Here is a 16,362-nt window from a genome sequence, read left to right on the forward strand (position 1 = left end):
AAGTAATTTAGAATGCCTTCAGATCTCAAAATCTGACTGATTACAAAGGATATTTGCAGAGGACTTGATCATTAGAATATAAGAATGCATTTTTAAAACTGAGTCAACACGACAGTTTGAAGGCTTATAGCACTCCATTTCAAATCATAGAGGATGACACACCTCTAATATTCAATCAATCAACTTTTTTTTTTATATAGCGCCAAATCACAACAAACAGTTGCCCCAAGGCGCTTAATATTGTAAGGCAAGGCCATACAATAATTATGAAAAACCCCAACGGTCAAAACGACCCCCTGTGAGCAAGCACTTGGCAACAGTGGGAAGGAAAAACTCCCTCTTAACAGGAAGAAACCTCCAGCAGAACCAGGCTCAGGGAGGGGCAGTCTTCTGCTGAGACTGGTTGGGGCTGAGGGAAAGAACCAGGAAAAAGACATGCTGTGGAGGGGGGCAGAGATCGATCACTAATGATTAAATGCGGAGTGATGCATACAGAGCAAAAAGAGAAAGAAACAGTGCATCATGGGAACCCCCCCACAGTCTACGTCTAAAGCAGCATAACCAAGGGATAGTCCAGGGTCACCCGATCCAGCCCTAACTATAAGCCTTAGCGAAAAGGAAAGTTTTAAGCCTAATCTTAAAAGTAGAGAGGGTATCTGTCTCCCTGATCTGAATTGGGAGCTGGTTCCACAGGAGAGGAGCCTGAAAGCTGAAGGCTCTGCCTCCCATTCTACTCTTACAAACCCTAGGAACTACAAGTAAGCCTGCAGTCTGAGAGCGAAGCGCTCTATTAGGGTGATATGGTACTACGAGGTCCCTAAGATAAGATGGGACCTGATTATTCAAAACCTTATAAGTAAGAAGAAGAATTTTAAATTCTATTCTAGAATTAACAGGAAGCCAATGAAGAGAGGCCAACACGGGTGAGATATGCTCTCTCCTGCTAGTCCCCTTCAGTACTCTAGCTGCAGCATTTTGAATTAACTGAAGGCTTTTTAGGGAACTTTTAGGACAACCTGATAATAAAGAATTACAATAGTCCAGCCTAGAGGAAATAAATGCATGAATTAATTTTTCAGCATCACTCTGAGACAAGACCTTTCTGATTTTAGAGATATTGCGTAAATGCAAAAAGGCAGTCCTACATATTTGTTTAATATGCGCTTTGAATGACATATCCTGATCAAAAATGACTCCAAGATTTCTCACAGTATTACTAGAGGTCAGGGAAATGCCATCCAGAGTAAAGATCTGGTTAGACACCATGCTTCTAAGATTTGTGGGGCCAAGTACAATAACTTCAGTTTTATCTGAGTTTAAAAGCAGGAAATTAGAGGTCATCCATGTCTTTATGTCTGTAAGACAATCCTGCAGTTTAGCTAATTGGTGTGTGTCCTCTGGCTTCATGGATAGATAAAGCTGGGTATCATCTGCGTAACAATGAAAATTTAAGCAATACCGTCTAATAATACTGCCTAAGGGAAGCATGTATAAAGTGAATGAAATTGGTCCTAGCACAGAACCTTGTGGAACTCCATAATTAACTTTAGTCTGTGAAGAAGATTCCCCATTTACATGAACAAACTGTAATCTATTAGACAAATATGATTCAAACCACCGCAGCGCAGTGCCTTTAATACCTATGACATGCTCTAATCTCTGTAATAAAATTTTATGGTCAACAGTATCAAAAGCAGCACTGAGGTCCAACAGAACAAGCACAGAGATAAGTCCACTGTCCGAAGCCATAAGAAGATCATTTGTAACCTTCACTAATGCTGTTTCTGTACTATGATGAATTCTAAAACCTGACTGAACCTCTTCAAATAGACCATTCCTCTGCAGGTGATCAGTTAGCTGTTTTACAACTACCCTCTCAAGAATCATTGAGAGAAAAGGAAGGTTGGAGATTGGCCTATAATTAGCTAAAATAGCTGGGTCAAGTGATGGCTTTTTAAGTAATGGTTTAATTACTGCCACCTTAAAAGCCTGTGGTACATAGCCAACTAACAAAGATAAGTTGATCATATTTAAGATTGAAGCATTAAATAATGGTAGGACTTCCTTGAGCAGCCTGGCAGGAATGGGGTCTAATAAACATGTTGATGGTTTGGATGAAGTAACTAATGAAAATAACTCAGACAGAACAATCGGAGAGAAAGAGTCTAACCAAATACCGGCATCACTGAAAGCAGCCAAAGATAACGATACATCTTTGGGATGGTTATGAATAATTTTTTCTCTAATAGTCAAAATTTTGTTAGCAAAGAAAGTCATGAAGTCATTACTAGTTAAAGTTAATGGAATACTCAGCTCAATAGAGCTCTGACTCTGTCAGCCTGGCTACAGTGCTGAAAGGAAACCTGGGGTTGTTCTTATTTTCTTCAATTAGTGATGAGTAGAAAGATGTCCTAGCTTTACGGAGGGCTTTTTTATAGAGCAACAAACTCTTTTTCCAAGCTAAGTGAAGATCTTCTAAATTAGTGAGACGCCATTTCCTCTCCAACTTACGGGTTATCTGCTTTAAGCTACGAGTTTGTGAGTTATACCACGGAGTCAGACACTTCTGATTTAAAGCTCTCTTTTTCAGAGGAGCTACAGCATCCAAAGTTGTCTTCAATGAGGATGTAAAACTATTGACGAGATACTCTAACTCCCTTACAGAGTTTAGGTAGCTACTCTGCTCTGTGTTGGTATATGACAATAGAGAACATAAAGAAGGAATCATATCCTTAAACCTAGTTACAGCGCTTTCTGAAAGACTTCTAGTGTAATGAAACTTATTCCCCACTGCAGGGTAGTCCATCAGGGTAAATGTAAATGTTATTAAAAAATGATCAGACAGAAGGGAGTTTTCAGGGAATACTGTTAAGTCTTCTATTTCCATACCATAAGTCAAAACAAGATCTAAGATATGATTAAAGTGGTGGGTGGACTCATTTACTTTTTGAGCAAAGCCAATAGAGTCTAATAATAGATTAAATGCAGTGTTGAGGCTGTCATTCTCAGCATCTGTGTGGATGTTAAAATCGCCCACTATAAGTATCTTATCTGAGCTAAGCACTAAGTCAGACAGAAGGTCTGACAATTCACAGAGAAACTCACAGTAACGACCAGGTGGACGATAGATAATAACAAATAAAACTGGTTTTTGGGACTTCCAATTTGGATGGAAAAGACTAAGAGACAAGCTTTCAAATGAATTAAAGCTCTGTCTAGGTTTTTGATTAATTAATAAGCTGGAATGGAAGATTGCTGCTAATCCTCCGCCCCGGCCCGTACTACGAGCATTCTGACAGTTAGTGTGACTCGGGGGTGTTGACTCATTTAAACTAACATATTCATCCTGCTGTAACCAGGTTTCTGTTAGGCAGAATAAATCAATACGTTGATCAATTATTATATCATTTACCAACAGGGACTTAGAAGAGAGAGACCTAATGTTTAATAGACCACATTTAACTGTTTTAGTCTGTGGTGCAGTTGAAGGTGCTATATTATTTTTTCTTTTTGAATTTTTTTGCTTAAATAGATTTTTGCTGGTTATTGGTGGTCTGGAAGCAGGCACCGTCTCTACGGGGATGGGGTAATGAGGGGATGGCAGGGGGAGAGAAGCTGCAGAGAGGTGTATAAGACCACAGCTCTGCCTCCTGGTCCCAACGCTAGACAGTCACAGTTTGGAGGATCCAAGAAAATTGACCAGATTTCTAGAAATGAGAGCTGCTCCATCTAAAGTGGAATGGATGCCGTCTCTCCTAACAAGACCAGGTTTTCCCCAGAAGCTTTGCCAATTATCAATGAAGCCCACCTCATTTTTTGGACACCACTCAGACAGCCAGCAATTCAAGGAGAACATGCGGCTAAACATATTATGACATAAACAGCAAATGTGGTCTTATGTGACAACAGTAGCTGGCTGACCACCTGAACCACATCAGATTGCCTCCACTGAGACACACACACACACTACTAGAGCAAAACAAGTCCCCCAAAATATATAAAGTTGGCAAAAACAAGTTACATTTTGAAATGTGAAATTTACTGGCTGATACTGACATACTGATAGTGGTGTCACCGACCAAACGGTCCCCCCTAAAAATCGGCCCGCCTTGCCCTCACTGCACATGCATCCTTTCAGAGCATCAGCAGCAATTCACAGATTATCACCTCGTTTCTGCTTAAAACTGCACTCCAGTCATCATCTATCACAGCATCAGACATCTGAAGCTTTTCTACAACAATCATTTCCACATAAATTCAGCATTATTTCATAATAAAAGATGGGGGAATAATCAGAGCGAGACAGCAGTACGTCTGGCTCTCTACTCCCAAAGCGATGAAAGGGAATAATGTGATTATTAACCTTCAGATGACAAATTAAAAGCTCTTAAATCATTCTAAAGTCAGTTTTAAGCAGAAACGAAGCAATAATCAGTGAATTGCTGCTGATGCTTTGAAATGACACATGCGCAGTGAAGGCGGCGGGGGGGCGGGGGCGGGACTGATTTTTGGGGGGAACCATTCGGTCGGCGACACTGGTATTGTCAATACATGAAACAAAAATATATTTTTTTTCAATAAGTGGGACACACAGACAAACATTTCTTTGTTTTACTTCAGGTGTCTCTAACATTTGTGGCACTGATTATGATCTATTATTTTTTCATCAGGTGTGATGAATGTGGACACTACAACCTGACAGTGGTGGACAACCTAGACAACATCCCTCAATCAGGAGGGAAAATGTGTGTAAAATGTGGAGTAGACATGACTCGTGCTACTTCAACTATTACATTTATATGCCTTCTAAATTAATCTTTGTGGTGTGGGACAGGCAATGTCCCGCTATAAAGTGATCACCCAGTTTTAGATTTGGTTTTACGAGTTATTATTGGCAATTCACAAAAAGCTGCAATAATAAATGTAACAAGTAAAAATCAAAAATGACTACATTAAATGCAGACTACTGATACTTTGTCTTCATGTCCTTTGACTCCACAGATATTTGTCCATTTTTATTTTAAGCCACAATGTTTTCCTCTAGGTCACATAAAGGATGCTGTTTACAAAGCAAAACAAACAAAATCTCATGAATCCACTCAGATTCAAACATAACAGACATGAAATATCAAGATATGAAATAATAAAACTATTAAACACACCATGAGAACACATGAGGTGGATTTTTTTTTAACATGACAATATATTGTTTACAGGCATGTCATTTTTTGAGTGAGTGGTATATGGTGCATCCAGAGTATTCACAGTATTTTGTTATGTTACAGCCTTATTCCAAAATAGAGCTAATTCATTTTTTTAACCCCTCAAACATTCTACTCACAACACCCCATAATAACAACATGAAAAAGTTTTTCTTTTGTAATTTTTGCAAATTTTATTGAAAATAAAATAATAATAAAAAAAAAACTAAGGAATCGCATGTACATAAGTATTCACACCCTTTGCTAAAAACTTTCTTGATGCACCTTTGGCAGCTATTACAGCCTCAAGTCTTCTTGAATATGATGCCAAAAGCTTGGCGCACCTATCTTTTGGCAGTTTTGCCGATTCCTCTTGGCAACACTACTCCATCTCCGTCAAGTTGGATGGGGAGCGATGGTGCACAACCATTTTCAGATCTTGTCAGAGATGTTCAATCAGATTCAGGTCTGGGCTCTGGCTGAGCCACTCAAGGACATTCATAGAGTTGTCCTGAAGCCACTCCTTTGATATCTTGGCTGTGTGCTTACGGTCACTGTCCCGCTGAAAGATGAACCGTCGCCCCAGTCTGAGGACAAGAGCGCTCTGGAGCAGATTTTCAGCCAGGATGTCTCGTACATTGCTGCATTTATCTTTCCCTCAAGCCTGACTAGTCTCCCTGACCTGTCTCAGAGGTCTACAGACAATTGCTTTGACTTCATGCTTGGTTTGTACTATGACATGCACTGTCAACTGTGGGACCTTATATGTAGACAGGTGTGTGCCTTTCCAAATCATGTCCAATGATCATGTTTTTCATGGAAAGAAAAGCAGACGGATGCGCCACCGCACTGTTCATGGCGCGGCACAAAACCACCTCTGTGTTGGTCTTTCAGACGGCTGTCGGTGTGTTTTCAGTCATGTGACTAACCGAGAAATTGTGGATGAGCTGGACATGCCAGAACATGTCCTGTGAGGCTTCATCACGGCATTGCGTTGCGCCATGCGGCACCGCCGCAACGCGCGGAATTCCTCTGCTCCTCTTTCCATGACAAAAACTCCTGCAACAGTGGAATGTGCCGTTCATTTCCAAACTGGACGCTTTGTTTTATCCGGGACGTCCTCTGTCTAGCACAGGAATTGCGGAAGACGTGGACATCAGCACTTTTTCGGCACATTAAGTCAGACGTGCGGAGGAATTCGGCGCGTCACGGTGGAGCCGCATGGCGCAAAGCAACGCCGTGATGAAGCCTCACAGGACATGTTCTGGCATGTCCAGCTCATCCACAATTTCTCGGTTAGTCACACGACTGAAAACCCACCGACAGCCGTCTGAAAGCCATCTCAAAGCCGTCCTGTGAGACCAACACGGAGGTGGTTTTGTGCCGCGCCATGAACGGCACGGTGGTGCATCCGTCCGCTTTTCTTTCCATGAAAAAAACTCCTGTAACAGTGGAATGTGCTGAAAAAGAACTGATGTCCACGTCTCCTGCCATTTTTGTGTAAGTCAGACGACGTCCCGGATCAACAAAGCCTTCACGTTGGAAATGATCTGGTTGTTTCAGCGGGGTTTGAGCCTGTCGATCGGCGCTCGGAGCGCAGCGCGCTCTCAGCAGCTGTGGGCGGTCTTTAAACTGGCTGGAGCACTCAATCTGTGTAATCCCCATAAAATCGTCCCTGAAAGCCAACAGAATTTTCCGAATGGTGTCCACCTGGAGGTCTCTCACAGTCTCTGGAAAAAATTGATGCAGCAAAGCTCCAAATCGTTCAGACATTTATTCGCAATAAAAATCCGACGAGAGGGGTGGACCACTGCTCACACAAAGCCTGCTCACAGGCGAATGACGCAACCGACAGGCGTGAAAAAACTCACGCATGCGCACGAAGGTTCAAGCTTGGCTGATGCAATCACACATGATTCAAATCCATATGGTTTTTGAAAAAAATAAAAAGGCCCGATACTTTTCTAACAGACATCATATGTATATGTTTTTCTTTCTTTTTAAATTTTTAATAAATTTGCAAAAATCTAAAAAACAACAACAACAAAAAACAAAACTAAATTTTTTTTTTCACATTTTCCTTATGGGATATTATCTGTAGAATTTTGATGAAAAAAAAAAAACATTTCATCCATTTTGGAATAAGGCTGTAACATAATAAAAAGAGGAAAAAGTGAAGCACTGTAAATATTTTCTGGTTGCACTGTATATACATTTAAATTAATATTTGATTAAACTATAATCCTGCCAACTATAACAGAGCAAATGGTAAATATTTATGATCAATAGATTATGAAATACAGCTCAGTACACATCTGATCAAAGCTGTGAGAAGCCTTGCCCCTAAGGAGATCAATGTTGTAGTCAAAATGTAAAAATAGCAAGGTGTTTGTAATGTTACAGTCTGTATGTCTGCAAAGAATTTGTTAATGTGCTTATGAGAAAGATAAAGAATGAATACCTCCATTCGTATGACAATGCAGTTGTGTCTCGCAGTGAGGCTGGTACTGTGCTGAAAGCGAAGATCTCTGGCCTGCAGACTAAGCTCCTGGTACAGCTCGGTTTTCTTCTTCTCTGCAAAAAGAAGAAGACAAAAATCTAACCCCCCCCCAAAAAAAAACAAACAACAAATCTATCATCCACTAACATCCTTATTACACAGGCAAAACAAATCTGGATCAAAGTTCACCAGACATGAATGTTTAACCTCATTTTATGGCCTTTAAATCTTTGTGAGTTACAAACGGATAGTATTTCCTATTGTTGAGATACTAGCAGATTACCCACCATAGGACGGGTTTGAGTCAGAAACTGAAATGAAAACTTCATCTTCACCAACAAGCTATCACCCACCCATCCTGGATTCCAGAGAACTGTTAGGGCACAACTAAAGCTGCCTCAAGAATAGACAGCTGCTGCTACTCGACGTCTACTACTCCATTTACCATTTTACTACTACTACTACTAGCAAAAATGAAGAGGTAAAAAGTTTAAAGGAAAAAGACAAAATTAGAAAACTATGATACCAAACTTTTAGCAGACTTGCCATTAAAGATGCAGCACAAAAGTGTCTCTCCCCTTAACTACTAGTACTACTGTGCTCAATAGTCTATGTCCCTCCCTATATGTCAAAGTATGTGTGTGCCAAGTTTGGCTTATTCTGCAGCACAAACATATTTCTCCCCTTAACTACTCCTACTAAAGCGCTCAATAGCCTATGTCACTCCATGTATGTCAAAGTATGTGTGTGCCAAGTTTGGCTCAATTCTGAGGTGCCGTATGGACAGGAGAGGGAGGAATGAACACACAAACTCACAGTAGAGCTGTCTCTTAATATATACTATAGATGTTGAACTAGAGGCGATGGATCCATTTATCGAGCTATCTGGTCATGCATGTTAGGGGGAACATGCCTAGGTATTCTTAAAGTCTAAGAAAATGAAAACTTAGCCCTTTTATTCATTTTGTTAATACATTTTTGCAATAGTATAGGATTTTGTGTGAACAGCCAGCTAAATACAAAAATCCAACATCAATAGTACAACCCCAATTCCAATGAAGTTGGGACGTTGTGAAAAACATAAATAAAAACAGAATACAATGACTTGCAAATCCTCTTCAACCTATATTAAATTGAATACACCACAAAGACAAGATATTTGATGTTCAAACTGATAAACTTCACTGTTTTGTGCAAATATTTGCTCATTTTGAAATGGATGCCTGCAACTTGTTTCAAAAACCTGGGATGACGGTATGTTTACCACTGTGTTATGGCCCAGTAACACGGCACATGACGATTCCTGAACGAAGGGAAAAAGTAAAAAAAAGTCACAATTCATTGAGAAAAGGTGGACGAAAGAGCTTTATCACCGAACAGCCTGCGAAGCAAGAGCGCAAAAGGGACAAAAGAGGAACTAAACAAAACCAAAGCAAACAATCTCAACGCTTTAAACGAAACACACCTGGAGCCACTGCTGGAGCAGTATGTGTCTGCATCTCTGTGTTCCAGGACTTGGCGCTGGGATGGAGCTCATAGCGCCTGAGTCCTGGAGAAACTGCAAACAGAACTATGGAGATCTGTGCCCCACCTGCTTTGGTTCCTCGTCCAGAACAAAAGAGGGATCGTCTCCTTCATCATCAGAATCCACACTGTCTAATGACACGCTGCGCGCTCCATCTTGCTCCAAAAAAACCAAAAAAAACAAAACTGCAATTTTGCAAGTTCTCCCACTTAGAAATCATGGAGGGGTCTGAAATTTTCATCTTAGGTGCATGTCCACTGTGAGAGACATAATCTAAAAAAATAAATAAATAAAAAAAAAATCTGCAAATGACAATGTACGATTTTTTTAAAATAATTTATCTGTATGTTACTGCTGCAAATAGGTATTTGAACACAGTGAAAATCAATGTTAATATTTGGTACAGTGGCCTTTGTTTGCAATTACAGAGGTCAAACGTTTCCTGTAGTTTTTCCACCAGGTTTGTACACACTGCACCAGGGATTTTGGTCCACTCATCCATACAAGTCTTTGCCAAATCTTTCAGGTTTGGAGTTTCAGCTCCCCCCAAAGATTTTCTATTGAGTTCAGGTCTGGAGACTGGCCAGGCCACTCCAGGACCTTGAAATGCTTCTTACGGAGCCCCTCCTTAGTTGCCCTGGCTGTGTGTTTGAGGTCATTGTCATGCTGGAAGACCCAGCCATGACCCATCTTCAATGCTCTTACTGAGGGAAGGAGGTTGTTTGCCAAAATCTCGCAATACATGACCCCATCCATCCTCCCTTCAATACGGTGCAGTTGTCCTGTCCCCTTTGCAGAAGAGCACCCCCAGAGTATGATGTTTCCACCTCCATGCTTCATGGTTGGGGTGGTTTTCTTGGAGTTGTTCTCATCCTCTAAACATGGTAAGTGGAGTTGATTCCAAAAAGCTCTACTCTGGTCTCATCTGACCACATGACCTTCTTCCATGCCTCCTCTGGATCATTCAGATGGTCACTGGTGAACTTCAGATGGGCCTGGACATGTGCTGGCTTGAGCAGGGGGACCTTGCTGCCCTGCAGGATTTTAAACCATGACAGCATCATGTGTTACTAATGTAATCTTTGTGACTGTGGTCCCAGCTCTCTTCAGGTCATTGACCAGGTCCTCCTGTGTAGTTATGAGCTTTCTCAGAATCATCCTTACCCCACAAAGTGAGATCTTGCATGGAATCCCACACTGAGGGAGATTGACAGTCATCTTGTGTTTCTTCCACTTTCTAATAAATAATCATAACAGTTGTTGTCTTCTACCAGCTCTTCTACCAGCTGCTTGCCTGTTGTCCTGTAGTCCATCCCAGCCTTGTGCAGGTCTACAGTTTTGTCCCCGGTGTCCTTAGACAGCTCTTTCGTCTCGACTATGGTGGACAGGTTGGAGTGTGATTGATTGTGTGAACAAGTGTCTTTTATACAGGTAACAAGTTCAAACAGCTGCAATTAATACAGGTAAAGAGTGCAGAATAAGAGGGCTTCTTAAAGAAAAATTAACAGGTCTGTGAGAGCCAGAATTCTTGCTGGATGGTAGGTGTTCAAATACTTATTTGCAGCAGTAACATACAAATAAATTATTTAAAAAAATCATACATTGTGATTTCTGGATTTTTTTTTTTTTTAGATTATGTCTCTCACAGTGGACATGCACCTAAAGATGAAAATTTCAGACCCCTCCATGATTTCTAAGTGGGAGAACTTACAACTGTCCTCCGTGAAGCGCATGTCTCTGCCTGCTGTCCTCACGTGGAAATGCATAAAAAAAAATCTTTCGCCTCTGCGCCGGGCTGCAGCGGCTGCATACAGCACACCTCGGCAGACTGTGGGCCAGCCCGACACGTGTGTCCATACACCATCTAATTTCTCTTTTTTGAAACCATACATTTATCTCCTTGTTGATTTCAAGCATTTCACATTCGTGTTATAAGATTGCAGTGCAGTGGTAAAGCTTCCCTCTGTTAATCAGCGCTTTTGTAAATCGCAGGTTCGATTCCCGTGAGTTTTTTTTTTTTTTAACCGTAGGATTCTGTATTGGGTCCCATTTTATTTACACTCAACAAAAATATAAACAACACTTTTGGTTTTGCTCCCATTTTGTATGAGATGAACTCAAAGATCTAAAACTTTTTCCACATACACAATATCACCATTTCCCTCAAATATTGTTCACAAACCAGTCTAACTCTGTGATAGTGAGCACTTCTCCTTTGATGAGATAATCCATCCCACCTCACAGGTGTGCCATATCAAGATGCTGATTAGACACCATGATTAATGCACAGGTGTGCCTTAGACTGCCCACAATAAAAGGCCACTCTGAAAGGTGCAGTTTTATCACACAGCACAATGCCACAGATGTCGCAAGATTTGAGGGAGCGTGCAATTGGCATGCTGACAGCAGGAATGTCAACCAGAGCTGTTGCTCGTGTATTGAATGTTCATTTCTGTACCATAAGCCGTCTCCAAAGGCGTTTCAGAGAATTTGGCAGTACATCCAACCAGCCTCACAACCGTAGACCACGTGTAACCACACCAGCCCAGGACCTCCACATCCAGCATGTTCACCTCCAAGATCGTCTGAGACCAGCCACTCGGACACCTGCTGAAACAATCTGTTTGCATAACCAAAGAATTTCTGCACAAACTGTCAGAAACCGTCTCAGGGAAGCTCATCTGCATGCTCGTCGTCTTCATCGGGGTCTCGACCTGACTCCAGTTTGTAGTCGTAACCGACTTGAGTGGGCAAATGCTCACATTTGCTGGCGTTTGGCACGTTGGAGAGGTGTTCTCTTCACGGATGAATCCCGGTTCACATTGTTCAGGGCAGATGGCAGACAGCGTGTGTGGCGTTGTGTGGGTGAGCGGTTTTCTGATGTCAATGTTGTGGATTGCGTGGCCCATGGTGGCGGTGGGGTTATGGTATGGGCAGGTGTCTGTTATGGACGAAGAACACAGGTGCATTTTATTGATGGCATTTTGAATGCACAGAGATACCGTGACAAGATCCTGAGGCCCATTGTTGTGCCATACAGCCAAGAACATCACCTCACGTTGCAGCAGGATAATGCACGGCCCCATGTTGCAAGGATCTGTACACAATTCTTGGAAGCTGAAAATGTCCCAGTTCTTGCATGGCCGGCATACTCACCGGACATGTCACCCATTGAGCATGTTTGGGATGCTCTGGACCGGCGTATACGACAGCGTGTACTAGTTCCTGCCAAAATCCAGCAACTTCGCACAGCCATTGCAGAGGAGTGGACCAACATTCCACAGGCCACAATTGACAACCTGATCAAGTCTATGCGAAGGAGATGTGTTGCACTGCATGAGGCAAATGGTGGTCACACCAGATACTGACTGGTTCCCCCCTCCCAATAAAACAAAACTGCACCTTTCAGAGTTTCCTTTTATTGTGGACGGTCTAAGGCACACCTGTGCACTAATCATGGTGTCTAATCAGCATCTTGGTATGGCACACCTGTGAGGTGGGATGGATTATCTCAGCAAAGGAGAAGTGCTCACTATCACAGATTTAGACTGGTTTGTGAACAATATTTGAGGGAAATGGTGATATTGTGTATGTGGAAAAAGTTTTAGATCTTTGAGTTCATCTCATACAAAATGGGAGCAAAACCAAAAGTGTTGTGTTTATATTTTTGTTGAGTGTATATCAACCCAGTGATTTTTACTAATGATACACCAATATCTCATCTATCAGTATCCGATGACTGTATTAATTATTTATATACCCGGCTGGACATAAAAAGAGCATACTGCTTCATTCATGTCATTTCATGACTATAAATCTGTGACCATGGGTCATATACAGAGGCAAAGAGGGATCATACTTGTGTGTAGTTTTTATTTGTTTCTCCACAGCAGCTGTGCGATATGGTTCAACATGTTCCAGCTGGTTTTTATTGTTTTTATCTTCGCAGCAGTGGTGCAATGTGGTTCCACATGTTCCAGCTGGTTTTTATTGTTTTTTTTATCTCCACATAAGTGGCATGAGGTGGTTCCACACGCTCCAGCTACTCACATACGCTCCCGCTCCGACGGTTTCATGCACGAATCCGTCACAGCGGGATCGTTCACACCTGCCCGACTGTGTGTCCCTCCCAACGTTGGCTCGATGTTTTCGGGGTTCACTCATTTGGGCTGTTTCGCTGTGATTCCTACTTATTTGTGGTATGTGTGAAGGGGCCCTAAATGTTGCATCACTTACCAAACGATGTCACATTTCCCTCTTGGTCAAACTTCATCTGTGAAGTTAATGAAACATATGGTGATTCAGATTATTTAGAGCTGTGAAATCCAACAGTCTGAATCAGTTTCTTGCATCTTGTTCTTCAGTACAAAAAAAAAAAAAAAATCTAGATTTAATGTTTTAAAGCCACTTTATAACTCATCTAAAAGTGGGATTCTGAGACATGTCTCACCACAACAAAAGTCTGAGTTGCACTGGAAAGGGGGGTGTCTGTCACTTTCTGTCGGCTCAAAGGCACTGTTTCAAAGACAACAACAAAAACAAGGTAAAACACATATTCATTCATTTTATATATGTTTATTCCAATTAACCGTCACAGTGGAACTGCACAACATACAAAGTAATCACCAGTGTAATGATGCATCACAATACAAGAAAAACCTGCCAACATATATTGCTAAGATAGAATATGGATGATAAGTTAAATTCTAGTTTTAAGAACATAATTTTATAATCTTTATAATGTATCACTGTCTCTAGGGATTACAGATCATGTTTTAACCATGGGCCAAAGCCAACACAATTAATACCAAGTATCTGCAAATACAGAATTGCGAGCAAATAATAGTATTTTCCCACATATTGCACATGCACGGAGTACAATGCAAGCACACTAAAGTCCTGTGCCATGCATCAAGGGTTAAAAAAGTAAAACTAAGCTGCTTATTATGTTTTATTTATTTGTTCATTTTAAATTTAAGTAAACAGCTTTTTTATGATTAATAAATTCCACTCAGTGCTCAATTATAGTAATAAAATAAGGACAGTCAGAGTAATATTGACTGCACATTTTAGCTGTTAAAAATGTATTCTAATCCAATTACATTTTTTTCCGCAAATCTGATTGGTTAATCGTGTGAGATTTCAGACCATAAAATATCGCATGGACGGTGACAAAATATTTGACCATTTCACATTTGATGTATTACTCCATACCCTTACTGCGCGTGCTGCTACACAGATGTCATTAATGGTGCTGCCAGCTGAAAGCGAGAGAAAGTAGCGTAGCAACGATAACGCCGAAATGGATTAATTTAAGCTACGACACAAAAGTACTGATGTGGATTTTGCTCACAGAATTTCCAGTTTGGCATGAAGACGCTGCTGCTACGGTAAGATTCCCTGCAACCTTACTTCCAAAGGCATTCCTGTGACGAGTAGAAGTTTGAAAATTTCGGGATTTAAATTTTGTATTGAAAAACTCGAAAACATTTGCCTTGAAAGGCGAGTAGGATCATTTTCAAATCATGTAGACTATTTAATTCATGTAATTATCTACCTTTCTGCAAAGTTTGGAGGCAATTGAAGCCTCGCATGCATATTTTTATGAAGCTCCAACACCGATGTCAAGTTGGCAAGACGGGTCATGGTGAAATTGACGGTTTTTTAGCTTGGAAACTCCTCTCAGAAAACAGTATTTAAACAGTGGATCTTTGCAAATCACACATTTAAATGAGATAATAATTAGGTTTGACAGAGTATCATCATTTTGAAATGTAAATGATAAGAAACTAGTTACAGCTTTCTGTCAAAGACGGAAATTACCAAGATCTTCCAAAATGTAACTGCTCATCACTTTCATCATATTTGACACAGAACAAATATTTAAACGCTATATTGAAAGTCTCTAAGCTCTTTCCAGCCATGCCATTTCTGTAACAATTCCTTTGACTTAATTTTTTGTCACGTACCTACACGACCTAACAATAACACTAGAAGGATCCAGGTCTCGCTCACATCTGGGCCATCATCTGAAGCTGAGGTCACTTTGAATTTAAAACTAGTGGAGAACAAATACGTATATGTGGCCAAAACTAATGAAAATAAATGCATATTCACGCTGTTCAGGAAAGATTAGATTAAGGTCACATGCCAAAATCAGATCACCTGTCGACAGGGCGACTGCAGATGAGGTAGCACCTCCTTGTAGCAGGGTCTCCCTTCTGAGCACGTTACAATGAGGTCTCCAGAGTGGACGTGTGAACGCAAACAGCATTTGGTTTAACGTGCAAACATCACTGTAGCTCCTGCTGCAACGTCCAAGAGGCAGCGTGGACCTCAGCATCGTGCGTCCACCGCTCCCACAAACACGAGCTGAACTTAAAAGTCGTTTTGACGAGAAACAGTCGCCAAATGACAACAAATGTACCTTTCTGCAGTTCAAGCAGCGAATCATCATGTGCATGTAGAAGGAGGTTGTTGACATCATCTCCTGAAACTTTCTCTACCAGTCAGGCAGCACACTACATGTTCTGCTAGCTAACTTCGCTGCTAAGACTGTCGTGTTTTTTTAAATAAATCTTTTCAAGTTTATGCTTACAGTAGGCTAAAACTCAAGCAGTACCAGTGTATTTATTACCTACCGCTAACTACAACTGCCCCAAACGAATACACAAAATTGCGTTTAAAATAAAAACCGTCGTTCTACCGGTTAGCAAGGACAGCACCCATAATGCACCGCGAGAGAAGACGCACGGGAAGGGGAGGGGGAGTTGGGGAAAAAAAAAACTTAAAATGAATAAAATACACGAAATTAAATGCAGCAAGTATCTCGTTACTTATTATGAAAGGCAACAAATCGTGTAACAAAAATATATGTCAATTAATTTGCACGGTTGCTTGTGGCTAGCACTGTTACCTCACAGCAAGGTCATGGAATCGATTCCCACCTGGGGGCCTTTCTGTGTGGAGTTTGCATGTTCTCCCCCTGTTTGTGTGGGTTTCCTCCCACATTTTACGACATGCACGTTAGGTAAACTGGAGACTTTATAATTGTCCAGGTCTCCCTTGCAAAAGAGATCTTGGCCTCAATGGGACAAACCTGTTTTTTTTTTTTTTTTTAAGGTTTTTGTTATTTT

At 41.0% G+C, this 16,362-nt stretch overlaps 1 protein-coding gene across 3 annotated transcripts in view; it reads right to left on the bottom strand.

The window, feature by feature from the left end:
* The window catches only part of mrs2 (magnesium transporter MRS2), a 37,694-nt gene extending 21,742 nt beyond the window's left edge, over positions 1–15,952 (bottom strand). The window contains exons 1-4 of one of the 3 annotated variants that reach the window (XM_034175202.1): positions 15,392–15,949; positions 13,677–13,741; positions 13,463–13,499; positions 7,663–7,775 (exon numbers count right to left, since the gene is read on the bottom strand). In XM_034175202.1, the coding sequence (XP_034031093.1) occupies positions 7,663–7,775; positions 13,463–13,499; positions 13,677–13,741; positions 15,392–15,713 (537 nt within the window). In that variant the 5' untranslated portion in view covers positions 15,714–15,949. Of the gene's footprint in view, positions 1–7,662; positions 7,776–13,462; positions 13,500–13,676; positions 13,742–15,391 lie in introns of all 3 variants that reach the window. The other 2 variants (XM_034175203.1, XM_034175204.1) reach the window with 2 other exon arrangements.
* Positions 15,953–16,362: the final 410 nt, after the last annotated feature.

The sequence above is a fragment of the Thalassophryne amazonica genome, chromosome 7, assembly GCF_902500255.1.
Source record: "Thalassophryne amazonica chromosome 7, fThaAma1.1, whole genome shotgun sequence".
Taxonomy (NCBI): Eukaryota; Metazoa; Chordata; class Actinopteri; order Batrachoidiformes; family Batrachoididae; genus Thalassophryne; species Thalassophryne amazonica.